The 26531-nt window shown below is 41.9% G+C and overlaps 1 protein-coding gene across 1 annotated transcript in view; it reads right to left on the reverse strand.

Moving 5' to 3' along the window:
- Window positions 1-405: 405 nt before the first annotated feature.
- The window catches only part of fgd6 (FYVE, RhoGEF and PH domain containing 6), a 39727-nt gene continuing 13601 nt past the window's right edge, over window positions 406-26531 (reverse strand). The window contains exons 3-21 of the mRNA XM_085251214.1: window positions 18672-18783; window positions 15280-15347; window positions 15171-15201; window positions 10325-10476; window positions 7226-7382; window positions 6916-7003; window positions 6387-6437; window positions 6238-6296; window positions 6081-6152; window positions 5284-5352; window positions 5115-5198; window positions 3693-3772; window positions 3508-3610; window positions 3277-3420; window positions 3088-3190; window positions 2730-2824; window positions 2516-2644; window positions 2287-2435; window positions 406-1816 (exon numbers count right to left, since the gene is read on the reverse strand). Coding sequence (XP_085107340.1) covers window positions 1774-1816; window positions 2287-2435; window positions 2516-2644; window positions 2730-2824; window positions 3088-3190; window positions 3277-3420; window positions 3508-3610; window positions 3693-3772; window positions 5115-5198; window positions 5284-5352; window positions 6081-6152; window positions 6238-6296; window positions 6387-6437; window positions 6916-7003; window positions 7226-7382; window positions 10325-10476; window positions 15171-15201; window positions 15280-15347; window positions 18672-18783 — 1789 coding nt within the window. The 3' untranslated portion in view covers window positions 406-1773. The remainder of the gene's footprint in view (window positions 1817-2286; window positions 2436-2515; window positions 2645-2729; window positions 2825-3087; window positions 3191-3276; window positions 3421-3507; window positions 3611-3692; window positions 3773-5114; window positions 5199-5283; window positions 5353-6080; window positions 6153-6237; window positions 6297-6386; window positions 6438-6915; window positions 7004-7225; window positions 7383-10324; window positions 10477-15170; window positions 15202-15279; window positions 15348-18671; window positions 18784-26531) is intronic.

Here is a 26531-nt window from a genome sequence, read left to right on the forward strand (position 1 = left end):
ACACTTTGTTGTAAATAAACCTGCCACTTCAGAGAAGATCAGTTTTCATGAAATTGAAGAAAATCAGGTTTTTAAGCACCTATGTAAGATTTGTAATTTAAGAAAAATCTTGGGCCTTAAAATAGATGCATGACTGAATGTCAGAGCAGAACGTTCTCAGGACCTCCCTGGTATGTTGCAGGTCTAACTTAGACAGGCAGCCATTCACCTTTACATTCACACAATTTATAAATCACTATTTAACTTAAGATGCATGTCTTTGGACTGTGGAAGGAAGGCAGAGGACCCAAAGAACCTAACCAGTAGGTGGATTCAGACTCTTCTTGCTGTGCGGTGACAGCGCTAATGACTGTGGCACCAAATAGCCACTGCTTTTAATCACAGAAATGAAGACAAGAGGATACGTTTTATATTCATATATATTTTATTAAAAACTGTTTCCTGACAGTTTAGAAATGCTGTTTATAAGAGACTCTAACGCGTATAGAGTGGATGTTTACAAATGTTATTGTATAAGCTCTGATGACACTCTCCCCCCTTTTTATTACTTTACTAAAAAAAAAAGTTTCTGTTTCTGGGTTTGTTCAAATGTGACATCAACACACAGACTGTGTGCAACAAACAAACAGACTGCAACAAAATGCAGTTTTTTTAAACATGTTGAAAGGCTGAGAACCCTAGCAGGACGCGGGACAGTGCGCCATGCATGTCCTACGCTGCAAGGAATTTCAATCTGTGCTGCTGCAGTCTATCTCAAACAGGAGGATATAGAAGGCACAAAGTCTGCTAAATGCAAGAATGAATATTTCCTTAGAAATATATAGTTCATGTGTATTGCCTACAGTGTTTTCTCATTAAAAAAAGCCCCATGTATTAAAAATAAAATTATTTTGAAGGGTATGAAGGTCTCTGATAACAAACCCTGACTCCCAAAATTAAATGCAGCCTGCGCTTTTTAAACAATAAATCTTCCTATTTTATAAATATTAGCTCTCGGCTTTAAAAAACAACAATAACAACAACAGCAAAAAAACCAAAAAAAAAAACAAACAAGGTCAGCGTTGTTCTTTAATGTACACAGTTTTACCCTTTGACCACTTCCTATGTGGCTCAACAGGCCAAAAAAACCTATATACAATAATCTTCATGACACTTCCAGTTGTCTCCAGGATGTTTGTTATTAAAGAATCTCTTGACCAGAGAGATGCATTTAAAGAGCAGAATGTCCACTTCCTGTTTCTGTTAAAGCCTGATTTTCACATTAAAAGCCCATGCTGTTACATATATGAACTCTCCTCAGACATTAGTGCCAATCACACATGATTGGTATTTTATGTTATTTGTGTGCAGCCAGTATGAAGTTTGTTTCACATGGATTCCTTCGCCCAACAGCGTTTGAAAAATCATCCCCAGACTTCCGACTTCCAAGGATTTCCGAGGGACTTTAAAAAGCCCAGTCAACTGTTTGGTCTCACTTCCACACACGTGCTTCTGGACTTGACCTTTGACCCGCAGCTGCTACTCGCTTTTTGCACCGCTGAGCATCAGAAGCTGAAAATAAGTTCAGAAAAACCAGTTCTTGGAGAGCTAAAGGAGTCTGGCTTCCAAGCAGAGTTTGTGACGCTCTGCAGCAGGCTTCAGTTTAAGGTAGACAGTCCACCTGGAGTCCTTCCTGAGCTGGTGACCTCTGACCTGTGATCAATCAGGGGTCGTAAGTTGTCTTTCAACTGGCTCCGGGGCTGTCACACAACTTCACTACTGAAAAAAGGGGGATTACTGCTCGAGAATCATTGCCTCCTGGAAGGCTTCGATCCATCTGAAAGTAAGAATGCCAAAAACAGAAAATAAGCTGAATTACTATTGAGTTTTAATGCACTCGGATCAACTTTTTGATCTTATTCACAGCAAGATCTGTTTAAGCAATAGTTATTTATGTTATTTTCTGACATCAAAATGTAGGAAAAGAAACCGCCTAACCCACATAGTGATGTGGATGTTTACCTAAGTGTCACTTTCTAAAGTGAAACTGAAATTGTGATATATCCCATAATACTGAAGCTATACTGAACAGAGACTAGATTTCAGCTTCAGATTAGGACAAACGGAGTGTTTTAAAATGTGTTTGTTAGCTGTGAAAATGCAACATGAAATCAGCTCATTGCCTGCTCTCTGGATATTAACAGTATTAACAACCACACTGGAATCAAACACCTGTTTCATGTAGTTACCACAAATGCAAACAAAAATCTCTAATATTACCACATTACTGGACTGTTTGTCAGATACCTCTGTGCCGTGGGGATGTCGTCAGCTTTGAAGATGTAGAACAGTGTGTTTTTGTGATACAGCTTGAACTGCAGCTTCTGAGCGGGTCCGTTCTTCTCCTCTCTCAGGAAGAAACCCAGCAAAGGTTGGCTCTCCAACGCTGCCACATCCTACACGGAAAAAATACGCGTTCAAAGTCTGAAAAAATGCACAGCTTACAGAAAAACATGAGCTCACTTAGCTACAGTACCTCGCTGGCAGCGTAGGTGTACAGGACTTTATTCTTAATGACAAACCACAGCCTCTTCCACTGCTTCTTGTTGCCTTTTGACCTGTTTAGGTAGCCACTCATGGAGGAATTCTCAGTGTTGGCAGACACCTGGTAAACATGCAAAAAATGAATCCTTGCAATGCCAAAGATGCAAAATAACATCACACATTTGACATAAATTTAGCCTGTTTACCTCTTTCAGTGCAGCAGGAATCTTCTTCTGTTTCCTGGTGAAGGAGAAAGCTCCAGATTTGATGGGAGAAATTGATGTTGAAGCACAGCGGTCACCTAAAATATGATAACATGTTACTAAATAGGACAGAAGACAGGAGTTATACCAAAAAGTAAATAACCTACAGTATAGGAAATTTAGTTTTATCCTTAATTGATTAAGACTTCAGGCTGTGAAAATGTCCATAAGTGTACGTATCAAATTATAAAATCATCAGATCTCAGTTCTTTGGCGCTTTTTGCCTTTTCACATCCTTCCAAACACTTAAACTGAGACATCCTGCTGCTGGTTATCCAGCGCAACCTTCCTCTGTACTCACTGTTCTCCTGTAGCTTTGCAAAGCAGTGATCACACACACGAGCTGGTTGGTTCTTTAAGTACTCCAGGTAGTATTTGTTGGCAGAGCACGCCTGACACACCACCTGTTGGACGCACACAGAGCCGCCATGAGAAAAGGGTCATGTAATAGAAAATGTGACGGAGTGGCCGTTGTTATAGCGATACAGACCTTTCCACAGGCGCGACAATGGTGCCTCCTCCAAGTGAGGGTGAACTCGCAGGTGCAGATCATACACATGGTGGCCCTCAGGTCTGGGATCCAGATGGGAGCCTTTGAGCCTAACGGGGCACCGCTATCAACGACCCCCTCCGACTGCGGCGAGAGAGGCTTCGGGTTAATATGGATGCACACCAGGTGAAGTTATCACACTGTCCACCCACATAGACGTCACGTTCTTACCTCCTCCTGACTTCGGCTCGATATGAAGGTGATTTTCTTCTTCGTGTAGTCGTCTATGGCCTTGGCGATGGCCTCCAGCCACTCGTCTCTCTCAGTAGCTGAGCTGTGAACACAAGCAGCACTCGTGAGTTTACAGCTCACGATGGGTGCACAAAATCTGATGCAGTACTTGCCCGAGTGCTTACCTCGCTGACAGGATGAAAGAGCGTTCAACGCTCTCGATGTTCAGCTCGTTCTGATAGGCCTCCTGGCTGGGCTTACTCACCTGCAAAAATTCAAAAGCAAGTAAACTGAAGCTGCTGCTGCACACACAACAGGCAGTATTTCAGTGTAGATGCAACACGAGTAAATGTGTAGTAGAGGGTTTAAAAGAAAACCCCCAGCAGATCCCCCGACTGCAGCTTTTAGGACTACAATTTTTTTCAGTTTTGTTGCTGAAACGACACTTTCATAAACTTTATATAATCGTTTATTGAAGATTTTACTCAGACTTTGACTTTTTTTAAAAATCAGACTCAGATTTTGCTCAGGCTGTTGTTAGCTCATGAACACTGAAGGGAGAGCTCCATGGAATGGGTTTCAATGGCCGAGCGGCCTCATTCAAGCCATACGTCACCAAGAATAATGCAAAGAGTCAGATGCAGTGGTGTAAAGCACACCGCCACTGGATTCTAGAGCAGTGGAGACGTGTGCTCGGGAGTGATAAATGATCTGATGGATGAGTCTTGGCAGTCGGCAGGAGAACAATACTTTTCTGACTGCATTTTGCCAAGTGTTAAGTTTGGTGGATGGGGGATTATGATGTGGGGTTGTTTTTTAGGAGTTTGGCTCGGCACCTTAGTTCCAGTGAAAGGAACTCATAATGCATCAGCATACCAATCCAATCCAATCCAACTTTATTTACAAAGCACTTTGAAGCCAACACAGGACCAAAGTGCTTACAGCAAGTTAGTTAAGAACAATAGATAAAACGAAACGGCAAAAACTAAAAACGAATAAAATAAAAATCAAATAATAATTCATAATTAAAATGAATACCAAGACATTTCTTGCTCCCAACTTTGTGGGAACAGTTTGGGGATGGCCCCTTCCTGCTCCAACATGACTGCGCACCCTTGCACAAAGCCGATCCATAAAGACATGGATGAGTGAGTTTGGTGTAGAAGTAGTTGACTGGCTTGCACAGAGACCGTTCCTAAACCCAACAGAACACCTTTGGGATGAAATAGAACGGATAATGCGAGCCAAACTTTCTCATCCAACATCAACGTCTGATCTCAGAACTCACAAACACTCCGAAAGCTTCTGAAAAACCTTCCCAGAAGAGTTGAAGCTGTTATAGACGCATCATATTACATCCTATTGCAAGTGCCTTGAATAAAAAGCAAAGACCTTATATTTCAGTTGTGGCAAATTCAAAACCTGCAAGTCCCACCACACCTCTTACGCTCAACTGGCCCGCACATCACTTCCAGTTCACAATAACGTTTGATTGGCCTAGGTGTAAACAGGTTTTCAGCTGGTCTTGGATCTGCTGGTGGATCTCTAAGTAATAAAGTCAGCAATAAGAAAGTTAAGAAAGACAAGAAACCACCACCGTCTCTAACCTTCATCCCAGCCAGAGAAAGGACACTGTTGAGTTTATACTGGGCAGACTGGACTGGAGTGGTGTACATGAGCGCATCATTAAACTGAAAAAACAATCAGAAACAATAAAATGAGGCAGGCAGTGTGAGTGTAATGGTGAAGATTGTGTTGAATTCACTGGTTGCTCACCAGGAAGAACATTCGTGGCTGCATGACTTTTCTGGACAGCTTCATCAGCGTGCCCTCCTTCAGAAACACCTGCAAACACGGATACATTATAAGGTTACACCGTGCAAATAATCCACAGCGGTGTAATTATCTCTGCACACTTACAGCATTTATGACAACCTAACCATAGTTTACTCTCACTGAGAACATGCAGTGTAATAGTCAAGCATACATGATTTCAGCTGCAAGTTAGCGTGGAGACATGATGCTCTAATTTTTACGGAAGAGGATTAGGGGTGGGCACATCTTTTTTTTTTCTTCTTTCCCAGAATTCTGAGAAAAGTCAGAATTCTAAGAAAAAAGTCAGAATTTTGAGAAAAAAGTCAGAATTTTGAGATTAATGTCAGAATTTTGAGAAAAAAGTCAGAATTTTGAGAAAAAAGTCAGAATTTTGAGATTAATGTCAGAATTCTGAGGGGGGAAAAATCTGAATTCTGAATTAAATTTCAAAATTCTGAAAAACAAGAGTCAGAATTCTAAGAAAAAAGTCAGAATTCTGAATTTAAGGTCAGATTTCTGAGATTAAATAAAGAATTTGGACTTTTTTCTCAAAATTCAGACTTTAATCTCAGAATTCTAGAAAAGAAAAAAAAAATGTGCCCACTTTTTTTTCCCAGTGGCCCTAATCCTCCATAAATTTTGCTTACCGCATGCTGCTTGTGTTACTTATTTGTGTTGCTGTTGCTTAAACAATCTCCCACTGTCAGACCACTCTGTTAAGGCTGTTGGCAAAAAAAATAACATTTTGAGTGACATACCCTGCCTGGCTGAACGATCTCATGGTGCCCAGTGAGGCTGTACTGAATCTGCATCAGCTTCTGAAAGTTATCCTGCAAAAACAAACCACCAAACACCTCAAGTGGCTTTCCATCACTGCAAAAACGTTGAAAGGCTTTAAAGGGAATCAGGTGTTACCCCTTGCTTCATGATGTCATTCGCATGGTTGGCCACCTCCTTCACGATACTGAGGGCGGCTGCATGGACAGCAAAGATAAAGCATCAGTGTTAAAGTGCCCAGCATAAAGGTGGAAACAGGAAGCAGTGAGGGATGTCCTTTATCTAACCTTGTGTGTCTTTGTAATCTTCAGAGTCCTCTGGAAGGTTCTTCAGGTAATCTAGGGAATAAAAACAGCGGGTCAGATTACAGACCTTCAGCTCATCAAGGATATACAACCATAGCTTTATTTTGTTGTGAAGAACTTTTCTTCTTCTTTTTTCTAGACTCTGGCGTCATTTTGGGTTTAGTTTAGACTTAAAGTCCCAGAACATCCATAAAAGAAAAGAAGTTTTGTACTTTTTGTCTGAAACATTTTTTTTCCCTCTTTGATATCAGAAGCCTCAGCTCAGTGTGCTGACAGCTTCTTATTTTCCTCAAAGTAATAAAGTAAATAATTGTAACTTTGTTCTGCAGAAAACAGGCTCTCCTTCGATCATCGTATTTGTCCACTGGGTGGCAGTGCACTCCCAAAACACCAGGACAGTTAAAACTTGACTTTACTCCAGCTTTCGTTCTCGTGCCGCCAATAAAAAGATTCAATAAAGTTTTGACCTGCAGCGTGTTGGAGCAGTGAATACACCTCTCTGAGTTTGTACCTGTGAGCAACAGCTGGTACTGAGGGATCCTCTGCACTGGTTTCAGCAGGTAGTGTTTCAGAGCCAAGCTGGCACACCTTGGGCTCATCTGAGACAAAACAAGAGCAGAGTCACTCTAAATGCTGCTGCAAAACCCAAACAGATGCACAGACACAGCAAATCCCAATTATCCCACAGATATGAGAGGTTTCAGATATTATCTAAAGACCTTTATTATTATGGCTATGATGGTGCAGAGGCTTCTGATATTTCTTTTTTTCATTTAAATTCTTCACTGAAGTCCTGGCTGGAAAAAAGTTTGGATCTCTACCTCAAACTCTCGGACAACGGCTGCAAACGCGGGGTTCTTCCTGCACTGCTCGTCCAGCAGAGCCACGTTGTTGTCAAACTGGCGGATGTAGGTGGAGTACATCTTCAGGTAAGGACCTTTCTGTACGAAAATGTCCGACAGCCTCTGATGGTCGCTCCTGTAACCAGGTGGACATAAAGTTTCCTGAAGTCAATGAAACAGCTCTGATATATTAAAGCAGAAAAAAGAACTTCATCATGGGGAAAAACATCCAACTACAGAGAAGCAATCGTGTTGCATTTAATTTAATGTGTCCAAGTACTTCACTCTCATGTTTAACAGTTTTTATGACACATGAATTGTGATAAATATAAAAAACTGTAACTCTAAATAAGCAACTAAAAGTCAGGATGTGTCAGCACTGTGGTTACTAGTCTAACTTGCCTGGAAGTTCAGTGTTAAATTCCTGGAATATTCATATTATAACAGTTTAATTCAATTTTGGCCATTCTGGTTATCTTTCCTACATGTTCAGAGCGCTGTCTTAAGATGTAGAAACACAAAGATACAACAGAAACCTTCAGGACTTAATCTAACGTCTGAATTTTAACCATACAGAGTGCAGCTGCTGGACCAAAACTAGGAAAGTAAAGTATCACGTGTCATTATGAGTATTTCTGCACTATATTTATTTTAGGATAAGTTTTAAAATGCTCATATTTTGAGTCTATAGCTGTTGTCAAACAGGCACAGCAGCCCTGAACGTTTCTCAGTGGATGTTTCCGGAGCGAGCTGCATGTGAGAAGGCCAGTGTCTGACTCAGCAGGACTGGACATTAAACAGTCTCATTGCGCCCCAGAACAAAGAGTGTGTGAGGCAACACTGCCTAATCCAGTGTGCTGACTTTAGTGTGTCTAAAGAACGCTTTCCTTTTGTGAGAAAGGGCAGCTGTTGACAATAACCTTACTTAATTCTTCAAAGATTGTCCCAACTTCATGTGTAAAAAGATCAGAGAGGATCAGCTCTTTGCTGTTAGGGTGACTCAGCTCTGACTCAACAAATCACCTCTAAAAACTCCTGTCAAGTCACCCTTTACTTTATGATACATTATGAACATATAATAAGATGAATCTCACTGGTTTTTTTTTTTTAAAGTAATAGTTCTGATGAGAAATGTATTTATTGGTCCTTTATCTGACACAGTTCCACATATAAAGTTTCAAATTGACCTCCAATAAACTTTATTGAGCATCTAAATCATAATGATGATTCAGTATGCTGGGAGTAGCTACTGGTCTCGAGATATAAGACTAGAGAGTCGAGGAAGTATTGCTTACAAACTCCACAGGACTTTAAACAACATTCTCAAAACGAGGGACTGGTGTTTCACTTCAGTTTATGGTATAATAATAAAGTGAAACTATGACAAAAAATAAAGGATCAATGAGCATGTTCTCCTCTGAGCTCATCGTTTTTTTCCCATTACTGTTATAAAGGCTTTTTTGATATAACTTATTTTAATACTGTATTAATGCAGTAGGTGTCTGATTAGGGCATAACTTTGCTTCTTTACCAACTAATAAAGAGCATGTTGTTTTTGTTTTTTTTATTAGTTTCGTCTAATTTGATTTAAAATAAGGCTTGTTATGCCTTTGTAGTTTACAATAAAATAAAGAAGGAGCAAGATGGGCATTGCTAATCTGCATTCTTTCTAATGGCCACCAGGTGGCGACTCCTGTGGTAGTATTTATGATTATGATCTGTGGGCTCAATCGCTAAAGGTTCTTACTGACTAAAACATAATCACTTTTTTATGACCCACTCGAGTAAAAAAAAGGACAATAAAGTAACGTGTGCTCTCATGAGCCAATGAGAGTGCAGCGTTCTTTGGCTTCTCAGATGCAGATGCGTCAGATGCACTCATGACATCAGGTTTCAGAAAGCTAAAGGGATGACGACTAAATAAAGCTCGAGACAAACTAAAGCTTTATTTCAACTTTTGTGTTGAATCTAGTAAAGCCCACCACTTAGCTGATGCAAGTGTACAACACCGTTACTTTTTATGATGCCATTGACTCTTGCTTGTGATGTCCCTGCTGTGATGGCATGCCACACATGGTAAGCTCCACACCTCACCACCCGCTGTTCACTTTAGTTTAATTTACAGTCACTACTTTAAAATATTCTACTTATTGTTCAATATTGTTTCTTTATTAAATGTATTCATTTTTCCATCACACCTTCCAATGTTTATATGGCGTGCACACATATTAACCTTGCAAGGTCAAAGTTCTGTTTTATGTTATATTAATACATCTTTCTTTGTTTGAGTTACCTGGGGGTTGGTGTCTCCTCCTGTCTGGCAAAAGGTGTGGCAAAGGGCTGGGAGACCTGAAGTACCACTGACAGCCTAATTGGATTGCACCACATGCTTCATTGCCTGGGGGGTGTTTCATGTTTGTTTAAATGTTTTGTATTAGTTGGTTATATGGCAGCCATCTTGTTTTCCCCCGTGTGTCATTTGGTTTAGCTAAACCAGTATTTAAGTCCCCGTGTGTCATTTCAGCAGGTCAGTTTGTCATATGTTTGTTTGAGGTTTTGTTAATTATTATCTTGAGTTTAGTCTATTGAGTTGACCTCTTTTATTGGTCTGCCTGTCTAAGTTTTGGCTTTGTTAAATATGTTTTCATATTTTTGGGTCAATAAAACCCATTTTTTGAATTAAAACCACCTGTGTCCTTTATGCTTTACTGCTTGGTCCCTGACACCTGCGTTGGTGTGCAATTTAGCACACCAAAACATTTGATTTGAAAAATGATGCCAGAAGAAGATGAAGAAGAAGTAGCAGGAAATGAAATGGAGATAACTACAGCTCTGAACAGGCCAATCACAGTCACTGTGGACTGCATTAATGTGACAAGTAGTTACAGTTACATTTAGGGAAGTGTATGTCAGGATGGATTTGTGGATATAATGTAACTGCTGCTTTCATCTTCCATCTTTTCCATCTCTATAAAAGGAACCTTATGTTCCACTTTTAAAGCCTTATAAGGTGTAGTTCAGTACAAAGATGCTTTTTGTGCTGTGATAGTGAGAAAGAAAACTGTGTGTTTGTGTTACCAGTGTGCCACTCTCTCCTCCAGCTCTCTCAGCAGGTCTTTGTTGAGCTGGTACAGCTGAGGCAGGTAGTACAGGATCTGACAGAGGATCCGCTCATCTACCACCGGCTTCCCATTCTGACGGGTTGCCTTGGCAACGGCATCCCGAAAATCCTGGAGAGAAACGCATGGGTTAATTCTTCTAACAAAACTTTGCACACACACAGACACAGCTGGGCAGTCTGGAAGTGACACATGACGACAAACTTTACTACAACTGATCAGGAGCACCTCATAAACTGCCCGCTCCTCCACCCTCCCCGTCCACACCTCTGCACATATTTTATGACACACACACATCCACCCCCACCCACACACATGGAGCTGAGTCAGCACTTTGACTTTGTCCAGCATGCCAACACACACATCCACCTGGAAGGAAGTAGGGAGGTGACAAGGAATCCCGACGTCCTGGATAACTCGCGCTCTCTCACTCACAAATATATCCACTGCTTGGCATTACAGACGATAAGCACAGTTTGTACAACAATTAGCAAAACACAATATTACAATCGTAGCTGTCATGTGTTTGTTTAGCTCGTGGCCCATTTATCTTATTGCCTTTGTAAAACCAGATATCCCTCTTTATCTGGGACTGAATGGCATTTTCATTCCTTGTCCCACACCTCAACTCCTTATTTGGGAAAGCGCTTTTTTTAAAGTCTCATTTTTACCCAAAATATATAAAGGGAAGGCTTTTTATTCTAGACAGAATTTTGCTGAAAAAAATCATAAGCTCTTCATATTTTGTTGAATATAACAAAAACAACCACAAAGAAATGAAGCAGCAGTATATTCTGAGAAATATGTCTGTTTAGCTGCACCACAGCGTCACCTTTGAGAGAAATACATTATGACTGTCCAGATGCCCGGAAAGATAAACTCACCACGCAACACACAATAAAATATAATCTCAGAACAAATATAACGCACACGTATTTGCTGTTATTTGCCACAACTACAGATAAACAAAATGTTCACCACCTCAAACATGGATTTATTTGTTAGATATTTATGTATTAAGCTTCTATTTGTATTACATTTATATCTTGTGCTGTTTTGTTTGGTGTTTTTACCTTAATGGGTCATTTTGTTCTGCCATATTGTATTGATTTTATTGCGCTATTCTGCTTTATTTATGTTGTGTTTAATGTGACAAATAAAGCTTATCTTAGCTCCATCCATCTATTTTATTCTGCTTATCCAATTCACGTTTGCATGGAGGGTAGAGCCCATCTCACCTGTCACAGGGCAAAAGGTCAATTATAGTCTATTTAGCATCACCAACGAACCTGACCTCATCTGTGCTTTTGGACTCTGGCAGGAAGCCGGAGCACCCGGAGAGAACTCCTTGCTGTGAGGCAACAGTGCTAACCACTTAACCACCGTGCCGCCCCCTATCTTAGCTCATCTTAACTAATTAGCATGTGTACCCAGAATGGACATTGTGTGGATATACAGCCAATTTACAACCAAATAATCACATGAAAATTAATTAGTGGCTCTAATCTCTATCGTAGCCTCTCCTTTCACTCTTCAACTAAACTCAGATGTGAAGGGACAGTTTTCTTTTAAAAGCCATGACTGGCTGACCAGATGTATCCCAGAAAACAACAGCCGTGAGACTTTAGTGCTTCCATGCATTCATTTTGAAACTTTTAATAAGTGATCCCTTCATTTTGGTGTTTAGGTGATAATTAAGGAGAGCAGAATCTAACATTAAATCAACCATGACCCCTAAATCCCTAAAAATATGAGCGCGGTATTTCATTACAGGACAATATAAAGCGCATCAAACATTCAGGCCTGTAACATTTCTTTAGTTGGCCTGCTCTCGCCAACACTCCAACACAAAATATTGTCAGGGATGACTCAGTTGACTTGAACGTCACTTTGTGCCCACACGTCTGTAAAGCAGCACCTCTGTGGGCTTTGACCCACTGAACTCTCAGATGAGCATTCATCTTTTCTAATGAAGGTTTTTGCACTGAAGCCCTGCTAGAACCTCCTTTCTTTGACTGTTTTATGCCGAAACAGCCTGATCACATGACCTCACTGATATTCCAAGTCAACGTTTTAAAAGGTGTAACTTTCCTTTTAACTTTACGCCCATCAACCACACTCTTCCAGCCTTTTAGGACCCCTAAAACAATTCATCCTTCTTTCCCACTGTCCTTCCTCAGGTGAAGGATAATGCTCTGATCACCGTTTTCATTTACTGTTCCAGCAGTTTGGTAGAAACTCTAAACTCTAAAATCTAAAACATTAAAAAAATAAAACAAAACATGAATGTGCAGCTCTTTTGACACAATAACATAATTAACAGAATCAATCTTTCAGCACATCTCAAAGCATGGCTGGATGTTAAATGCTTCATTGTTCTGTGTCTCTTTCTGGAAGTTTCTGCATCTGCTGTTTCTCAACACATTATTCAGATTTTCCTTTTAATTTGTCTCATCTGTTATTCAAAAAAGGATTTGCATATGATCTCCATTATGTTACTCGCTAATGTTTTACCTAATGTACAGATTAGACAGATAATGAACCTCTCTGAACCTAACTCAAAAAGCTAGATAGAGTTGAAACACTTAAACTAAAACCTTATTATCGCACATATAAAACACCTACATATGTTGTTATTGTATATTTTAAGGCGGTTCCTAGCAGGACATGAGGATCTAACAAATGGGGAATGAAAATCTCTGGTCCTACAGGTAAATCGACAACCTGCAGTTAAAACAAAGACAGAGGTCGACTGGGGAGAAACAAAAAAAAAAAGAATTAAAAAATTAAACAACTGGATGAACATACCACAAATATGCAGTACACTCATGAGCCCACGCACCTACCTGCACACACACACACACACACACACACACTGAGGATTATCTGAGGCATGTGCGTGTCTGGAGGTCGCCTCTGTGGCCTGAGGAAGCAGCTGCTGCGCGCCCGGGCTGGCCGCGGAGAGGGAAGAATGCGATCTGACCTCCTTTCTTGGACAGAGGTCTGCACCTCGCCCTCCCCCGTCAGCCACAGGGCGGCGTTTTCTACTAATCCCACGGCGGTTTCACTAAAGCCATGTCTGAGGCGGAAAGACAGGTGGGCCCTCGGCGTGGGTCATCTGAACCCGCTCACCTGGGATTCCCCCTGGGAACAACGCCTGCTGCAGTCCGTCCTTGGACTAAACTTAAACAAAGGCACAGCTTTCCTGTCTAAACGTCTGAGCTGAAAGTTGAACAATCGATAAATCAGCTGACAGAAAATTAATCAGCAACACTCAATGAGCCAAACTAAGGTCAAATACAGTAATAAATCATTTTATTACTGCCCTCATGAGTGCTTATGAGTGGACTGGTGTGAGGTGAGTGGGTAAATCTGTATTAAGTCATAACATCTGCCTGGTTCTTCACTCTCTTTTTTAACAGGGATTTAATACACTGGCAAAAACACCAGGAAGAGGGCAGTCGCAGGCAGCCAGCTCTGGTGAGCAAAGCAAATATTGTGTTGGTGTGGCTGCTAGTTTTCCATGAGGTGTGCACTGGTGCACGGTGATAAGCGCCACAGTTGAGGTTATTTGCGCCTGATGTTATCCCTCAGAAGCCCCCAGAGGTTGCAGTACGATGGCTGCACTCCTGGGCTGAATCACCATCTTCAGTACAGTACAGTAAGGACTAACCCAGGTTGTAGCTAGAAACCGAACTCCGGATTTCACTGTTGTTTTGAAGTTTTGATTCTTGTAGTTTGTGTTTTTGGATTCTGTTTGGATTTTTTTAAATGTCACTCTCCTCTTTGTTTTTCTTCTCATCGGTTCCCGATTGTCTCCATTTTCACTCAGTATTTGTTTTTTTGGTTGATTGTTCTCTTCCTGTTTTACTTAGGTAGTTGGTTTTCTTTCAAGTCTTGTTTTTGCTTTTACTTCCTCTTTTGTGACCATCTGTTTCGCCCTCATTGGTTAATTACTTTCACCTGCCTCTCACTCCCTTCCTGTTAGTATAAATAATCCCGCCTTCCTTTTGTTGAAACGCCTTTTTGTCTCATCTTCTTTGGATTTTGTTGGACTTTTGTGTTTCATTTTGAACTTTTCATCAGCCACAACAAAAGGCTCTTCTTTTGTTGAATATTCAGCTTGAGGTTTCCATCCTTTTCTTCCTCTCCACATCAAACCTGACACTCATCACGTGTGATGATCCTCCTCCACATGAAAGATTTCTCTTTCTATCGATGCTTTATAGTTCAAATCAGTAATAGTCAGCAGATTTGTTAGCAGTATAACTGCAGTTAATTGCAATATTCAAAAAAATCACTGGGCCATCACACACAAATGTCTGCAGGACAACTCTCCCAAAATATGTCAAACAGACTAAACGAGCCACCAGGCAAACTCCACAGCCCACAGCTCATTCTTTTTCTTGTGCCTACACTCTTCTCTCAGTGCATCTCTGTAATGGATCTGATCAAAGCACCTCCTCCCCCACCTTGTGGCCATGCATTTATCTGCCCACCACGGCCCCCCAGAAAACCAGAAACACTCCGTTGCAGCAACTTTAAAAGCCTCAGCTGTAGATTGTAACTGCATTAATCAACTCAGCCAGGGCACTCGAGCAAAGACAACTGCAGTCAAGGGCCCACTAATTCAAATCCATCCTAGGGAAAAGGCTTTGATCACCACTCAAGACAGTTACAGCACAGTGCCAGCACCAAAACATACAGTGCTGCTTATTATGCTGGGCACTCTCTTTGCTCTGGCTGCTAAATTAAGTCATGGAAATCCTCCTTTAATAAAAGTCTTGACTGAACAAGACACTTACTATGTGCAGAAGCTTCAGGACATCCACAAACCTGATAAAAGAGAGAAACACGTCCGTTAGACAGCCACGGATTACAGTACAGATGCTACCTCGTGACTGAAGCACTTACACTTTCTCCGAGCTCATGATCTCCTGGGCGATGTGCACCACCTTCTTCCTCTTCATCTCGTCTTCTTGCTAAAGTTTCACAAAAAAAGACAAAACACAGACGGTCAGGACGGTGCCAGGGAGACGCCGGCGCCAAAACAGTTTAAAGTTAACTCACAGGTTCGCTGCAAATCACCATGATCACCGGTGCTGGTGTTTAAAGACCATTAAGGTTCTTTCAAACAACATAAAGCAGGAACCTTTCCCTCCTCTCTGCCTGTCTCCTCTCCCCATCTCTCTCCAACAGTGTGCTGTTGAATGGGAAAGGGGGAGGGGGGATTCTCTTTGACTTAATTTGGACGCCGGCCTTGGCCCCTGCTTGACCGAAATGGCCGACTGGTCCTATCGGAGCCTGTATTTGTGATACCCCGGCGCTCTGAGAGCCATCAGACACAGGTGCTGACAGTATTGACTCTTTCAGCCATTGAGGGAGCTATTCCTGAACCTGTAGCCCTTCTGTGTTTGCTCAACATCCCCCACTTTCAACACACAAACACACCCACTTCTGAAAAGCTTTTAAAGGCAACAAACACACTCGGCAGGATGCATGTGAGCACATAGCCTCCAGCTGCTGCGGTGACAGTTGAGTCACCGGGAGAGATACGAGTCGTCCGTTGTGACCTGTAAATGATCTGCCAGCTTCACATGCTGACATCATATTTTAAGAGCGCTTGGAGATGTTTTTCCATAGATGTTTCCCTGGAAATATGCTCACTTCAGCCCTTGTAATAATTCTGTAGCATTTTCCACTAAGTGTGAATAAAAACAGCCACTTTAAGACTATGGTTTCCGATTAGTGTGGTTGGGAATGAGACTAAAAATAACATTTCTCTGTTTTTCTTGTTTTAACCTCTTCAAGTGTCTAAAAACTACAAATAGTGGAGTCTTAGTAATCTTGCTATAGGTGATAGTCACCATTAATGTGACTATTGTGGCTCGGGCCACAGACTGTATATAAAAGAGGGATGGAGCCTCTAGGTCTAAAGAGGAATTAGTAGAAGTAGCTTCTGAATGAGCATGTCCCCTCTGAGACTCACCCCTGACTCGTGATGTTGGGCGAACACCAAATCGTTCAAGTGGACATGAAGCACTACATGTATAAAGGCTAATTTTCACCATGGAGCCTTGCTCTAAATTACTGTTTATAGCTTATAGTTTATGCTAGCTAACTAATAACAGAACTGGTAACACAGTAGAAAACCACAACACTAAAGCTAAAAAGCAGTCTAAGGCGGCCACTTTTTGCTGCCATAAAATTAACATAAAAGTCATTTTATGCAACAATGACTTTTATGGTAATAAGAAGCATATACTGTCCACTGCCACTCTCTGTCTTTTTAGCAAAAAGGGTTGTTTTTGTTTTTTTTGCTAGCTGCACTGAAACAGAAAAATCCACCTGTTACTCTTAATGTTCACTTTTGTAAAGCACTTGAGGACTCTGTCCTGTCTTTCTCCCCTCATTCCCAACTGGTTTTGGCAGATGCCAGCCCCTGCCTGAGCCTGGTTCTGCTGGAGGTTTCCTACTGTTAAAAGAGAGTTTTTCCTTCCCACTGTTGCCAGGTGTTTGTTCATAGGGGGGGTCTGATTGACCAAAACAACAAGCTGAAGTCAAGACTGTGGACCTCTGTGGATCAGCAGATGTCCACGGAAGAGATCAGCATTATTTCATGCAATAAAATGGTCTATCCAAACAGCTTACAACCTAACAGTTTACAACATGCGCATCACAGAACAAACAGTTTCTTAGCGAAGCACGATCGGGAATCTTGATATCCATCATGATGTCCACAGGGAAAACAGACTGATGTATTCAACGTAGGACCCCCCCCCCCAAAAAAGCCAAACCCTCCGAGGAAGAGATGCCACACTTGTTGGAAACATTATCTCACTGAGTAGATAAAGTCATAATAGAATTGAGGAAAAATGAAGCCCAACTGTAAGTGAAGGAGAAAATAATCTCCAAGTTACAGTGCAGATTGTGGATTGTATTTTTTTTGTAACACAAAGGTGTTTTTTTTGTTTCTCAATACATATAGTGACTCCTGTCCACTTTAAAGTACTAATAGGTGACTTTGTGCAGTCACATCTTTTATATATAGTCTATAAGTCACAGTAGCTTCACCCGCTCCTTGAATAACAAGGAGTCACATGTCAATGTTTGATTGAAAGTAAACAAGGAAATCTTCCACTTGAATCAGACATTTTTCTAACTGCATTAGGACTGCATTCATTATATTTCATTATAGACATGGTCAGCTAGAGACCACCAGCTGAGTAGTGATTCCTGTTATACTTCCCTGAAAATCTACTCCAAGTCCTCCTCCTGGGCTGCAGTCATAGCTGGTGCACTGTAATGTAAATTCTCCAGACGAGTCCACGTGGTCATGAAAACAAGCGGGCACACAGACGCTCACCCTCTAATGATGACATTTATGTTACTCTGAGGCGAAAGTATAAACGAGGCTTTAACCTATACTCAACTCCTGAGTGGACCGTTGTGTTTTCCTATCACATTCATATTCATTTATTCATTTGGGTCAACAGATTAAAAAAAAATCTTAATCTGTGAGTTAATGATTAATCCTGATCTCAATATTATGATTTCGACATAACCAAGCTATAGTTTGAAGACATTAAAATGGGACCTCTTACGCTACTTTCAAACTCCATATTTGTTTCTTGGATTGCATTGGAGATTTCAACATAGAAATTATTATATATTGTTATAATATAAAGAATATATATTATTCTTTATAGTTTTTTAAAGGTGAACTTTATGTTAACATTAATTGATGTATTATATTTATTAGTATATTTCATTTCCTGGAATCTACTACAGTAGCTTTGCATGACTAGTATTTTAAAATCATCCTCCTTTCTCTATTACTGAGCTGTGACACAGTTCTTAAGTTCTGAAACAAGCTTTTCAGCCCCTCCCCCTTTACCCCACATTTCTTCTGATTGGCTACCCCTCATAAATATGACCAGATTAGGCATATCCACTCTCTTTAACGTCATACAGAAGCAAGAGAAGGAAAAAAAATGGCTGAAAATAAGTGTTTAGAGCCTTTCGTAGCTGCAAAGACACTCTGCTGGAAGAATTTGAGAACCAAGACGTTTGACTGGATGTTCATTATAATAATTACACTGGTGAAAGCATGAGGCATGATGGTAAGTAAATATTATAAATGTTTATGGATTGTGGTATCAGAGTAACATGCATGGAAATGATCAGTCATCAGGTACTGGGAGAAGTTTCAGTTTAAATTCAACCCTAATTACTTTATTGCTCACATTGAGTCATTTTATTGTCTGAATTCCCCTGATGTTACAGACGGAGTTTCATTATAGTACCTGTCTGTCTGCCTCGTCCAAGTGCTCCTTGCTAGAGGTGGAGCTGTTGTCCTCGTCATCTGAGCTGTGGATCTCCTCCTCCTCAGAGTGGACTTCCTGGATGAGGCAGCCGCTATTCGCCCAAACACAGACAGACAGAGATTAATTTAGCCTTTCTTAACAGGGAATGTTTAAATCTGTGAAAGGGAAGCAGGGCAGGGCTACAGAGTGGTGTGTGAGTTCAGAAAAACCCTCCTTGGATAAATAAAGATTAAGGAAGCCTTGTGCAATAAGGGGGCCTAGACAAATTTAACACGCATATTTACTCATAGAAGTATGTGAGTCAAGACCGACACTTCTTCAGAGGTTTGGTATAACGGAAAATACTGATGAATACAATTAGACAATATTTTGGGTAGTCATGCAGACAGCGGTTAGGTAGGAATTGAAAATGAGGGGACGCCAAAAAATGTGTCCACAAAAAAAAGAATAAAACAACCAACTACTAGGTCTGGAGGTCTTCTCCAGGTCAAAGACCTTCACAGACACACTAATACACCACAATAAATCCCACTGCACTTTGATCATTTTAATACTGTTAATTTATTTTATTTACAGATGAGTTAATACAAGAAAACAACTGCATAATTTTTCCATATTTGCATATTAACAGATTATGGTATAAAATGCATCAGTAGTTTTAAGTTGCATGGATCGCAGATTTATCCGTTTTTTGTGAATATAAGCTGCTGACTGGTGAGCTGAAGTTTCAGCTTGGTACGTTAGTGTTCATCAGTTAATCATAAAACATATTTAGTGCTTATAACAAATATATTATGCTAAATAAAGACAGATTTTTCCACAATGTATATGATAGTAAGAGTTAGTAAACCTCTATTAAAGTCTCCCTCTGCAGTCTGTTGTTTCTTAGATTCAGCATTGAAACTGAATTTAAAACCAAACATAGATGACATTCTGTCGCCTCATCAACCACCAAGATCTCACTGCCTACAGACATTCAGTAACTCTCATTGGATAATGTTAATAAATATCTTTCACTAAATATGAACGTTTTCTACCTGTCCTTGTTTAAATTATGAAAGAAATTATTATGCCTGAGAATCTCTAGAATGTCGAATACTTTCCACTAAACAGTTGTCTTCTACTTTGGTTAGTTTTTTTAACAACCATTTAAAAAACATATTTTGCTTTTGTTTTATTTTTTACTGCAATTCCTGTAGAGTAGCTTTTATAGTGTTAATTCAGTATGTGCTACAAAATAAAAGCCTTTCCTTTACATTAGGTTTGTGGGCATTTTATTTTGAATTGTTCCAATCATGGCACTTCAAAGGAACAGCGCATCACAGGAACAGCCTGTGATGTCACAGTGCACATTCTACTGGAAAACCCTATAAATAGGGGAGACGTTCAACCGACTTTAGTGGATCTCAGATGGCAGAAACACAAAGCAACCTGGTTGTTAAAACAAAGACAAGGCGGACGCAGAGAAACGCAGACGCACACGCTGACGCATCTACAATGGCAGAAGCAAAAATAGAAATGGTCATCACACCAAAACCTGAGGTTGATAAAGCCGCACAACCAAATACTAAAAAGTCTCCTGTGGCACAACCACCAAAGGAAACGGTTGTGAAACCAAAGAAACCAAAAAAGCAAAAACAGAAAAGAGTGGCTGAAGAACCAAGAAGAGCAATTACTCGGGCATATGCCCGGGCTCTTCTTGAAGCTCAAAACAGCACGGCTGATGGAGCAAACCCAAAAAATGAAGAAATGCTCCCCATTTCAAATGCAAAGGAGGACATGGAGAGAGAGAGAAATGGGAAGAACCCCAGCAGACCAAACCCTGTGCCTAATGGAGGGACTTGGGAATATCAACCCATTCCCACATTTAGACCCCCGTTTAATCCCTGGCACGAGATTGCTGCTCTCAGACACCAACTGGAAGCCTCCCAACACCATCAGAACGACCTTTACGGTAAAATGGTAGGTGCAAACAAGAGGGCCTCTTATCACCAGCTTCAGGTGAACAAACTTCGTGAAGAAATTCACGAGAACGAGCAAAATCACGAGGAAACGATCAAAGGCCTCATAGAGCAGCTGGAAGAGGCTTCTAGTAATAAGCCCTATGACATCAGTGAGACAGACACTCTCGTGAGTGACAATGAAGCTATGGTCATATTGGATGAGGTGATTGCTACCCTGCAGGACCAAATCAGCCACCCTACCACAGAGCAGTGTGTGGAGTCTGCCACTCCAACCACAGAGGCTTCACACACTGACTCTGTAGGACTGAAGTCCTCTAAGGAGGCTGAATTTGAGCTCAAATGTAGGATTCAGCAAGAGCAGATTGAGATGCTCCAGAAACAGCTCCTAGCAGCTCAAAATCAGCTTGAAGAGCAGGCCGTTAAACATAGGCAGGAGCAGGAGACACTCAACCTGGAAATCAGTGACCTGAAATCCCAGCTCTGCCCCAACAAGGCCCTTCATGATTTGAAGCTAGAGTCTCTGGAGCGAGAGCTGAAAGGGGCCAAAGCTTCCTCACTTAAAATCCCACAGCAGCACAAAGAACAAAATTCCACTGCTGCAAATGAAATGCACAAATTTGAGCTTCCGAAAGAAAACGAGACTGGAGAACAGGACAAGATGGAAAAAGAGGACTCACGGCCATCCACTGCAAGGTCTCTGCAGGAGCCTCAGAAAGAAAAAGACACCACAGAACAACAGAAGATAGAAAAAGAAGAGTCAGCTGCATTTTCTGTACAGGAATCTTTGCAAAGTGTACAAGACAAACAGAAAATGCTCAATGTCAAGGTGGCTGAACTCAAGACTGAAGTTAAGAGCCTGCCAGAGATTCCGCCAAGTAAGAAGAAGAACAAGAAGAAGCGGAACTGTGCGCGTCCCCAATTTCACATAATTGGTGTCAACATCAAGTCCTAAAAATCATATTTATATACAACTAAATTGTCAGTGAACATTTGAACCCCTCTCGGTCAAGACAGAAGGCCACCCCTTCCTGAGCCCGGTTCTGTCAGAGGTTTCTCCCTATTAAGAGGGAGTTTTTCCTCTCCACTGTCGCCAAGTGCTTGCTCATAGGGGATTTGGGGGCTTTTTTTTAACACCAACCACTGAAAAGTTCACTGACATCAAATTTAAGACTCAGCAAATATGGAAATGGATCATTCGTCATCAAGTGAGGAATCATCCATTTAAAACATGTTTGCTGAGTCATATTTAGTTGTATATAAATATGATTTCTGTCACACTAAGGCCAATCACAGACTAATTTGGACAATTGGTAAAAAATAAATAAATTGAAAAAATTGAAAAAAAGTAGTTGTGTCATTGTTTCGTGTAGATTTCAAATAACATGCCATTTTATGTCAACATATTTCTGTTACATTTGTAGTGCTCGTGGTTTTATATTCTTATGATCCTGTTTGTTTGATGAGTATATCCTTCTGCCTTACTTCACATATTTACTGCTGCTTGGCTAGCTTTAGTCATGCTAGCATCAGCACGGGTAGAAACAGATACACATCAGAGACATCACATGTAGCTTGTGTTTATGTTCAGAGTGACATCTGATTTAAAAGCAGGCAGCAAAGCACTGAGCAGCATATCAGTCAGCACAGAAAACAAATGCCATAAATGTCATCAATTAGGCTGGAATAATTTGTTTCTGGTGGCTTCTATTGTAAGTGCTTTACATTTCAGCATGGCATCCTGTATGTGTCCTACACTGAGGACACTTGAAACTGGTCATTTTCTTAGAATGGAGCTAAAGATAAAAACAAAACCAAACCAAACTTTCATAAGAAATCTTTATTCTGCAGTAAGGGACATTAAAAACCTAATAATGTTATCATTAAAAATATTAAAATGTGAAGTAAGAGCAAAATGTATGTTTGATACATTCAGTCATTTCATTTCAGTAGGTAAATAGTGTAAAACATATTTGCTTATATAGGAAATATCTGTTACACAGAGTGGTGATAGCATGACTCGTTCAAGGTAACAGTGAATGAGCAACAACTGGACTTAAATACATAAATAGCCCTTTTTGAACTAGAAGTCATAGTCATACATTTCATTCACACCCAAATGCATTGGGGACAATCGAAGGTTCAGTATCTTGCCCTTTGACGTGTGGACTGAAGCACTGATTAGTACACATAGCCACAGCTGCCCAACATAAATGATTCCATGTTGGTTAAAGACCAAATCAATCAGCTGCATATACACTGCAAAAACTCAAACTCTTATCAAGTATATTTGTCTTGTTTCTAGTCAAAATTTCTCATCACACTTAAAATACGAGAAATCAGCTACAGAGTAACATTTCAGTGAGATATAGGAACTTGTGAAAAAGTCTTGAAGATAAGATAAGATAAGATAAGATAAGATAAGATAAGATAACCTTTATTAGTCCCACACGTGGGAAATTTGTTTTGTCACAGCAGGAAGTGGACAGTGCAAAAGTTATGACGCAAAAATTAGAATACAATAAGAATAAATACAGTACACAGCTGTACAGAATAGAATAAAATAATATACTATATACAGTAGAATAAAATAGAATAAAAATATACAATAAGATAAAAATAGAATACGAATGCTATATACAACTGAGTAAAAATACAACGATGCCAGAAAAGATTATTGCACTTAGTGTTATTGCACATGTGTGGATGTGTGTGTTTGTTCAGTTAAAGTCTTTGTTGTGGAGTCTGACAGCAGTGGGGAGGAAAGACCTGCGAAATCTCTCCGTCCCACACCGTGGGTGCCGCAGTCTCCCACTGAAGGAGCTGCTCAGTGCTGTCACAGTCTGCTGCATGGGGTGGGAGACGTTGTCCAACAGGGATGACAGCTTAGCCGCCATTCTCCTGTCACTCACCACCTCCACTGGGTCCAGAGGGCATCCTAGAACAGAGCTGGCCCTTCGGATCACCCTGTTCAGTCTCTTCCTGTCCCCAGCAGAGATGCTGCCGCCCCAGCAGACCACACCATAAAAGATAGCAGAAGCCACCACAGAGTCATAGAAGGTCTTCAGGAGTGGGCCCTCCACCCCAAACGACCTGAGTCTCCGCAGCAGGTACAGCCTGCTCTGCCCTTTCCTGTAGAGGGCGTCTGAGTTATGAGTCCAGTCCAGTCTATTGTTCAGATGAACACCAAGGTACCTGTAGCTGTCCACAGCCTCAATGTCCATACCCTGGATGTTCAGTGGTTGCAGTGGAGAATGCTTGTGCCTGCGGAAGTCTACCACCAGCTCCTTGGTTTTACTGGCGTTGATCTGGAGGTAGTTCAGCTGGCACCAGTCCACAAAGTCTTGAGTCAGTCCTCTGTACTCCTTGTCGTCCCCATCAGTGATGAGGCCGACTATTGCAGAGTCATCAGAGAACTTCTGCAGGAAGCACTGGGTGGAATTGTGGGAGAAGTCTGCAGTGTAGATGGTGAAGAGGAACGGAGCCAGAACCGTTCCCTGTGGGGCCCCCGTACTGCAGACGACCCTGTCCGACACACAGCCCTGAGTCCTCACATACTGTGGTCGGTCGGTGAGGTAGTCCAAAATCCAGGTAGTGAGGTGATGGTCCACTCCAGAGTTCACCAGCTTGTCCTTCAGAACCGAGGGAAGAATAGTGTTGAAGGCACTAGAGAAATCAAAGAACATGATTCTCACAGTGCTTCCAGCGGTCTCCAGGTGAGCGAGGGAACGATGTAGGAGGTGAATGACGGCATCATCCGCTCCAATGCCAGGCTGGTAGGCAAACTGAAGTGGGTCCAGTGATGAGCTTGTTAGGCGCCGAAGCTGAGCCAGGACCAACCGCTCCAGGGTCTTCATCAGGTGGGATGTCAGAGCCACCGGCCTGTAGCTGTTGAGGTCCTTGGGGCGTGAAGTCTTTGGCACTGGTACAACACAGGAGGTTTTCCAGAGCTGTGGGACTCTTCCCAACCTCAGGCTCAGGTTGAAGAGGTGCTCCATCACCCCACACAGTTGGTCCGCGCAGGACCTGACGACCCTCGAGCTGATGCCATCTGGGCCTGCTGCCTTCTTGCCATTAATCCTCCTCAGTTCCCTCCTAACCTGGGTGGTTGAGAGAGACAGGCTGGAGCCTTGTGTTGAGTGTGTATTGGATGCTGTTGTTGGGGGTGGGGGGGAGTGAGCAGGGTGAATAGAGGAGGTGTGAAGTGTCTGAGGTGTCAGAGGTGGAACAGCAGCAGTGGGGGTGGGTGAGTCTGCAGCCGATGTTGTAGACTGTCTCATGGTTGAATCAAATCTGTTGAAGAAATGATTCAGTTCATTTGCCCACCTCACATCCCTCCCAGGCAGAGAGTTCTGCTGTTTGTGGCCTGAGATGGTTCTGAGGCCTCTCCAGACTTCACCAACGTTGTTTTGCTGAAGCTGGTTCTCCATCTTCTGCCTGTAGCTGTCCTTCCCATTCCTTATCAGTCCCCTCAACTCTCTCTGCACCCTTTTCAACTCCTCTTTGTCTTTGGATTTGAAGGCCCTCCTCTTCTGCTTGAGGACAGCTTTAATTTCTGGGGTAATCCAAGGTTTGTTGTTGGAGAAACACCGTACAGTCCTGGTAGGTACGGTGTTATCCACACAGAAATTAATATAGTCAGTAATGCATGTAGTAAGGCTGTCGATGTCCTCTCCATGGTCGTCACAGATCACCTCCCACACAGTGGACTCAAAACAGTCCTTAAGAGCCTCCTCGCTCTCCTCTGACCATCTCTGCACTGTGCGGGTGGCTGGTGGCACCCTGCGCACTAAGGGCTCATACACAGGGACAAGGTGCACCAGGTTGTGGTCAGATTTGCCCAGTGGAGGGAGAGGTGATGAACTGTATGCCTCTTCAGCATTGGCATACAGTAAGTCCAGTGTTTTATTGTCTCTGGTTGAGCAGGTCACATACTGGGTGAAGGTGGGCAGTGTGGAGTCCAAAGAGGCATGATTGAAGTCCCCTGATATTATGAGAGGGGCTCTCGGAGATTGTGTTTGCAGTCTGCTGACCACTGAGTGGAGAGTGTCACAGGCTGCATCCGCGTTGGCCGAGGGGGGGGACATACGCTGTTATTGCGATAACATGCGAGAATTCCCGGGGCAGATAGTACGGACGCATGCTAACGGCTAACAGCTCAATGTCTCTGCTGCAGAGTTGTTCTTTCACAGTGATGTGCCCAGGGTTACACCATCTGTCGTTCACAAAAACTGCCAGTCCCCCTCCTTTCCTCTTACCGCTGTCTCTCGTCCTGTCCGCTCGCAGCATCTGAAATCCCGGTAGTGTCACGCTTGTGTCCGGAGTTAGCGGTGTTAGCCACGACTCCGTTAGCATCATGATGCTACATTGCCGGTACTCCCTCTGTGACCAGGTTAGCGACGTGAGCTCATCCATCTTATTGGGCAAAGATCTTACGTTTCCAATGATTACAGAAGGAAGAGATGGTCGATAACGTCTCCTTCTCGGGCGACGGCGCTCCTTCCCAGCACGACACCCCCGTCTTTTCCTCCTCAGCTCGCTGGGAATGTCGGGTCTGTCCGCCGGCAGTACCGCTGCGGGACGCAGCGCTAACAGCTGATCCTTACTGTAAACAAAGGATCCCTGCTCTGGGTCCCCAGACACGCGTGAAAAAAGTAGAAATAAACTAAGAAAAACGACCAGAACTAGCACAAAACGGTAGAACATGGTTGCAGAAAACATAAAACATATTGTTTTATTTTATTGTTTTATTTTTTGTACCTTTTAACATTTCACAAAGTAAACTTGTTTTGTATTATGAACACATGTTTTTGTTGGCTGGTTAGAGTTGCATGGATCGCAGATTTATCTGTTTTTTGTGAATATAAGCTGCTGACTG

This window comes from Mchenga conophoros, linkage group LG17, assembly GCF_057382185.1.
Source record: "Mchenga conophoros isolate Kocher_MC1m ecotype Shallow Benthic linkage group LG17, M_conophoros_male_GT1.1, whole genome shotgun sequence".
In the NCBI taxonomy this organism is placed as follows: Eukaryota; Metazoa; Chordata; class Actinopteri; order Cichliformes; family Cichlidae; genus Mchenga; species Mchenga conophoros.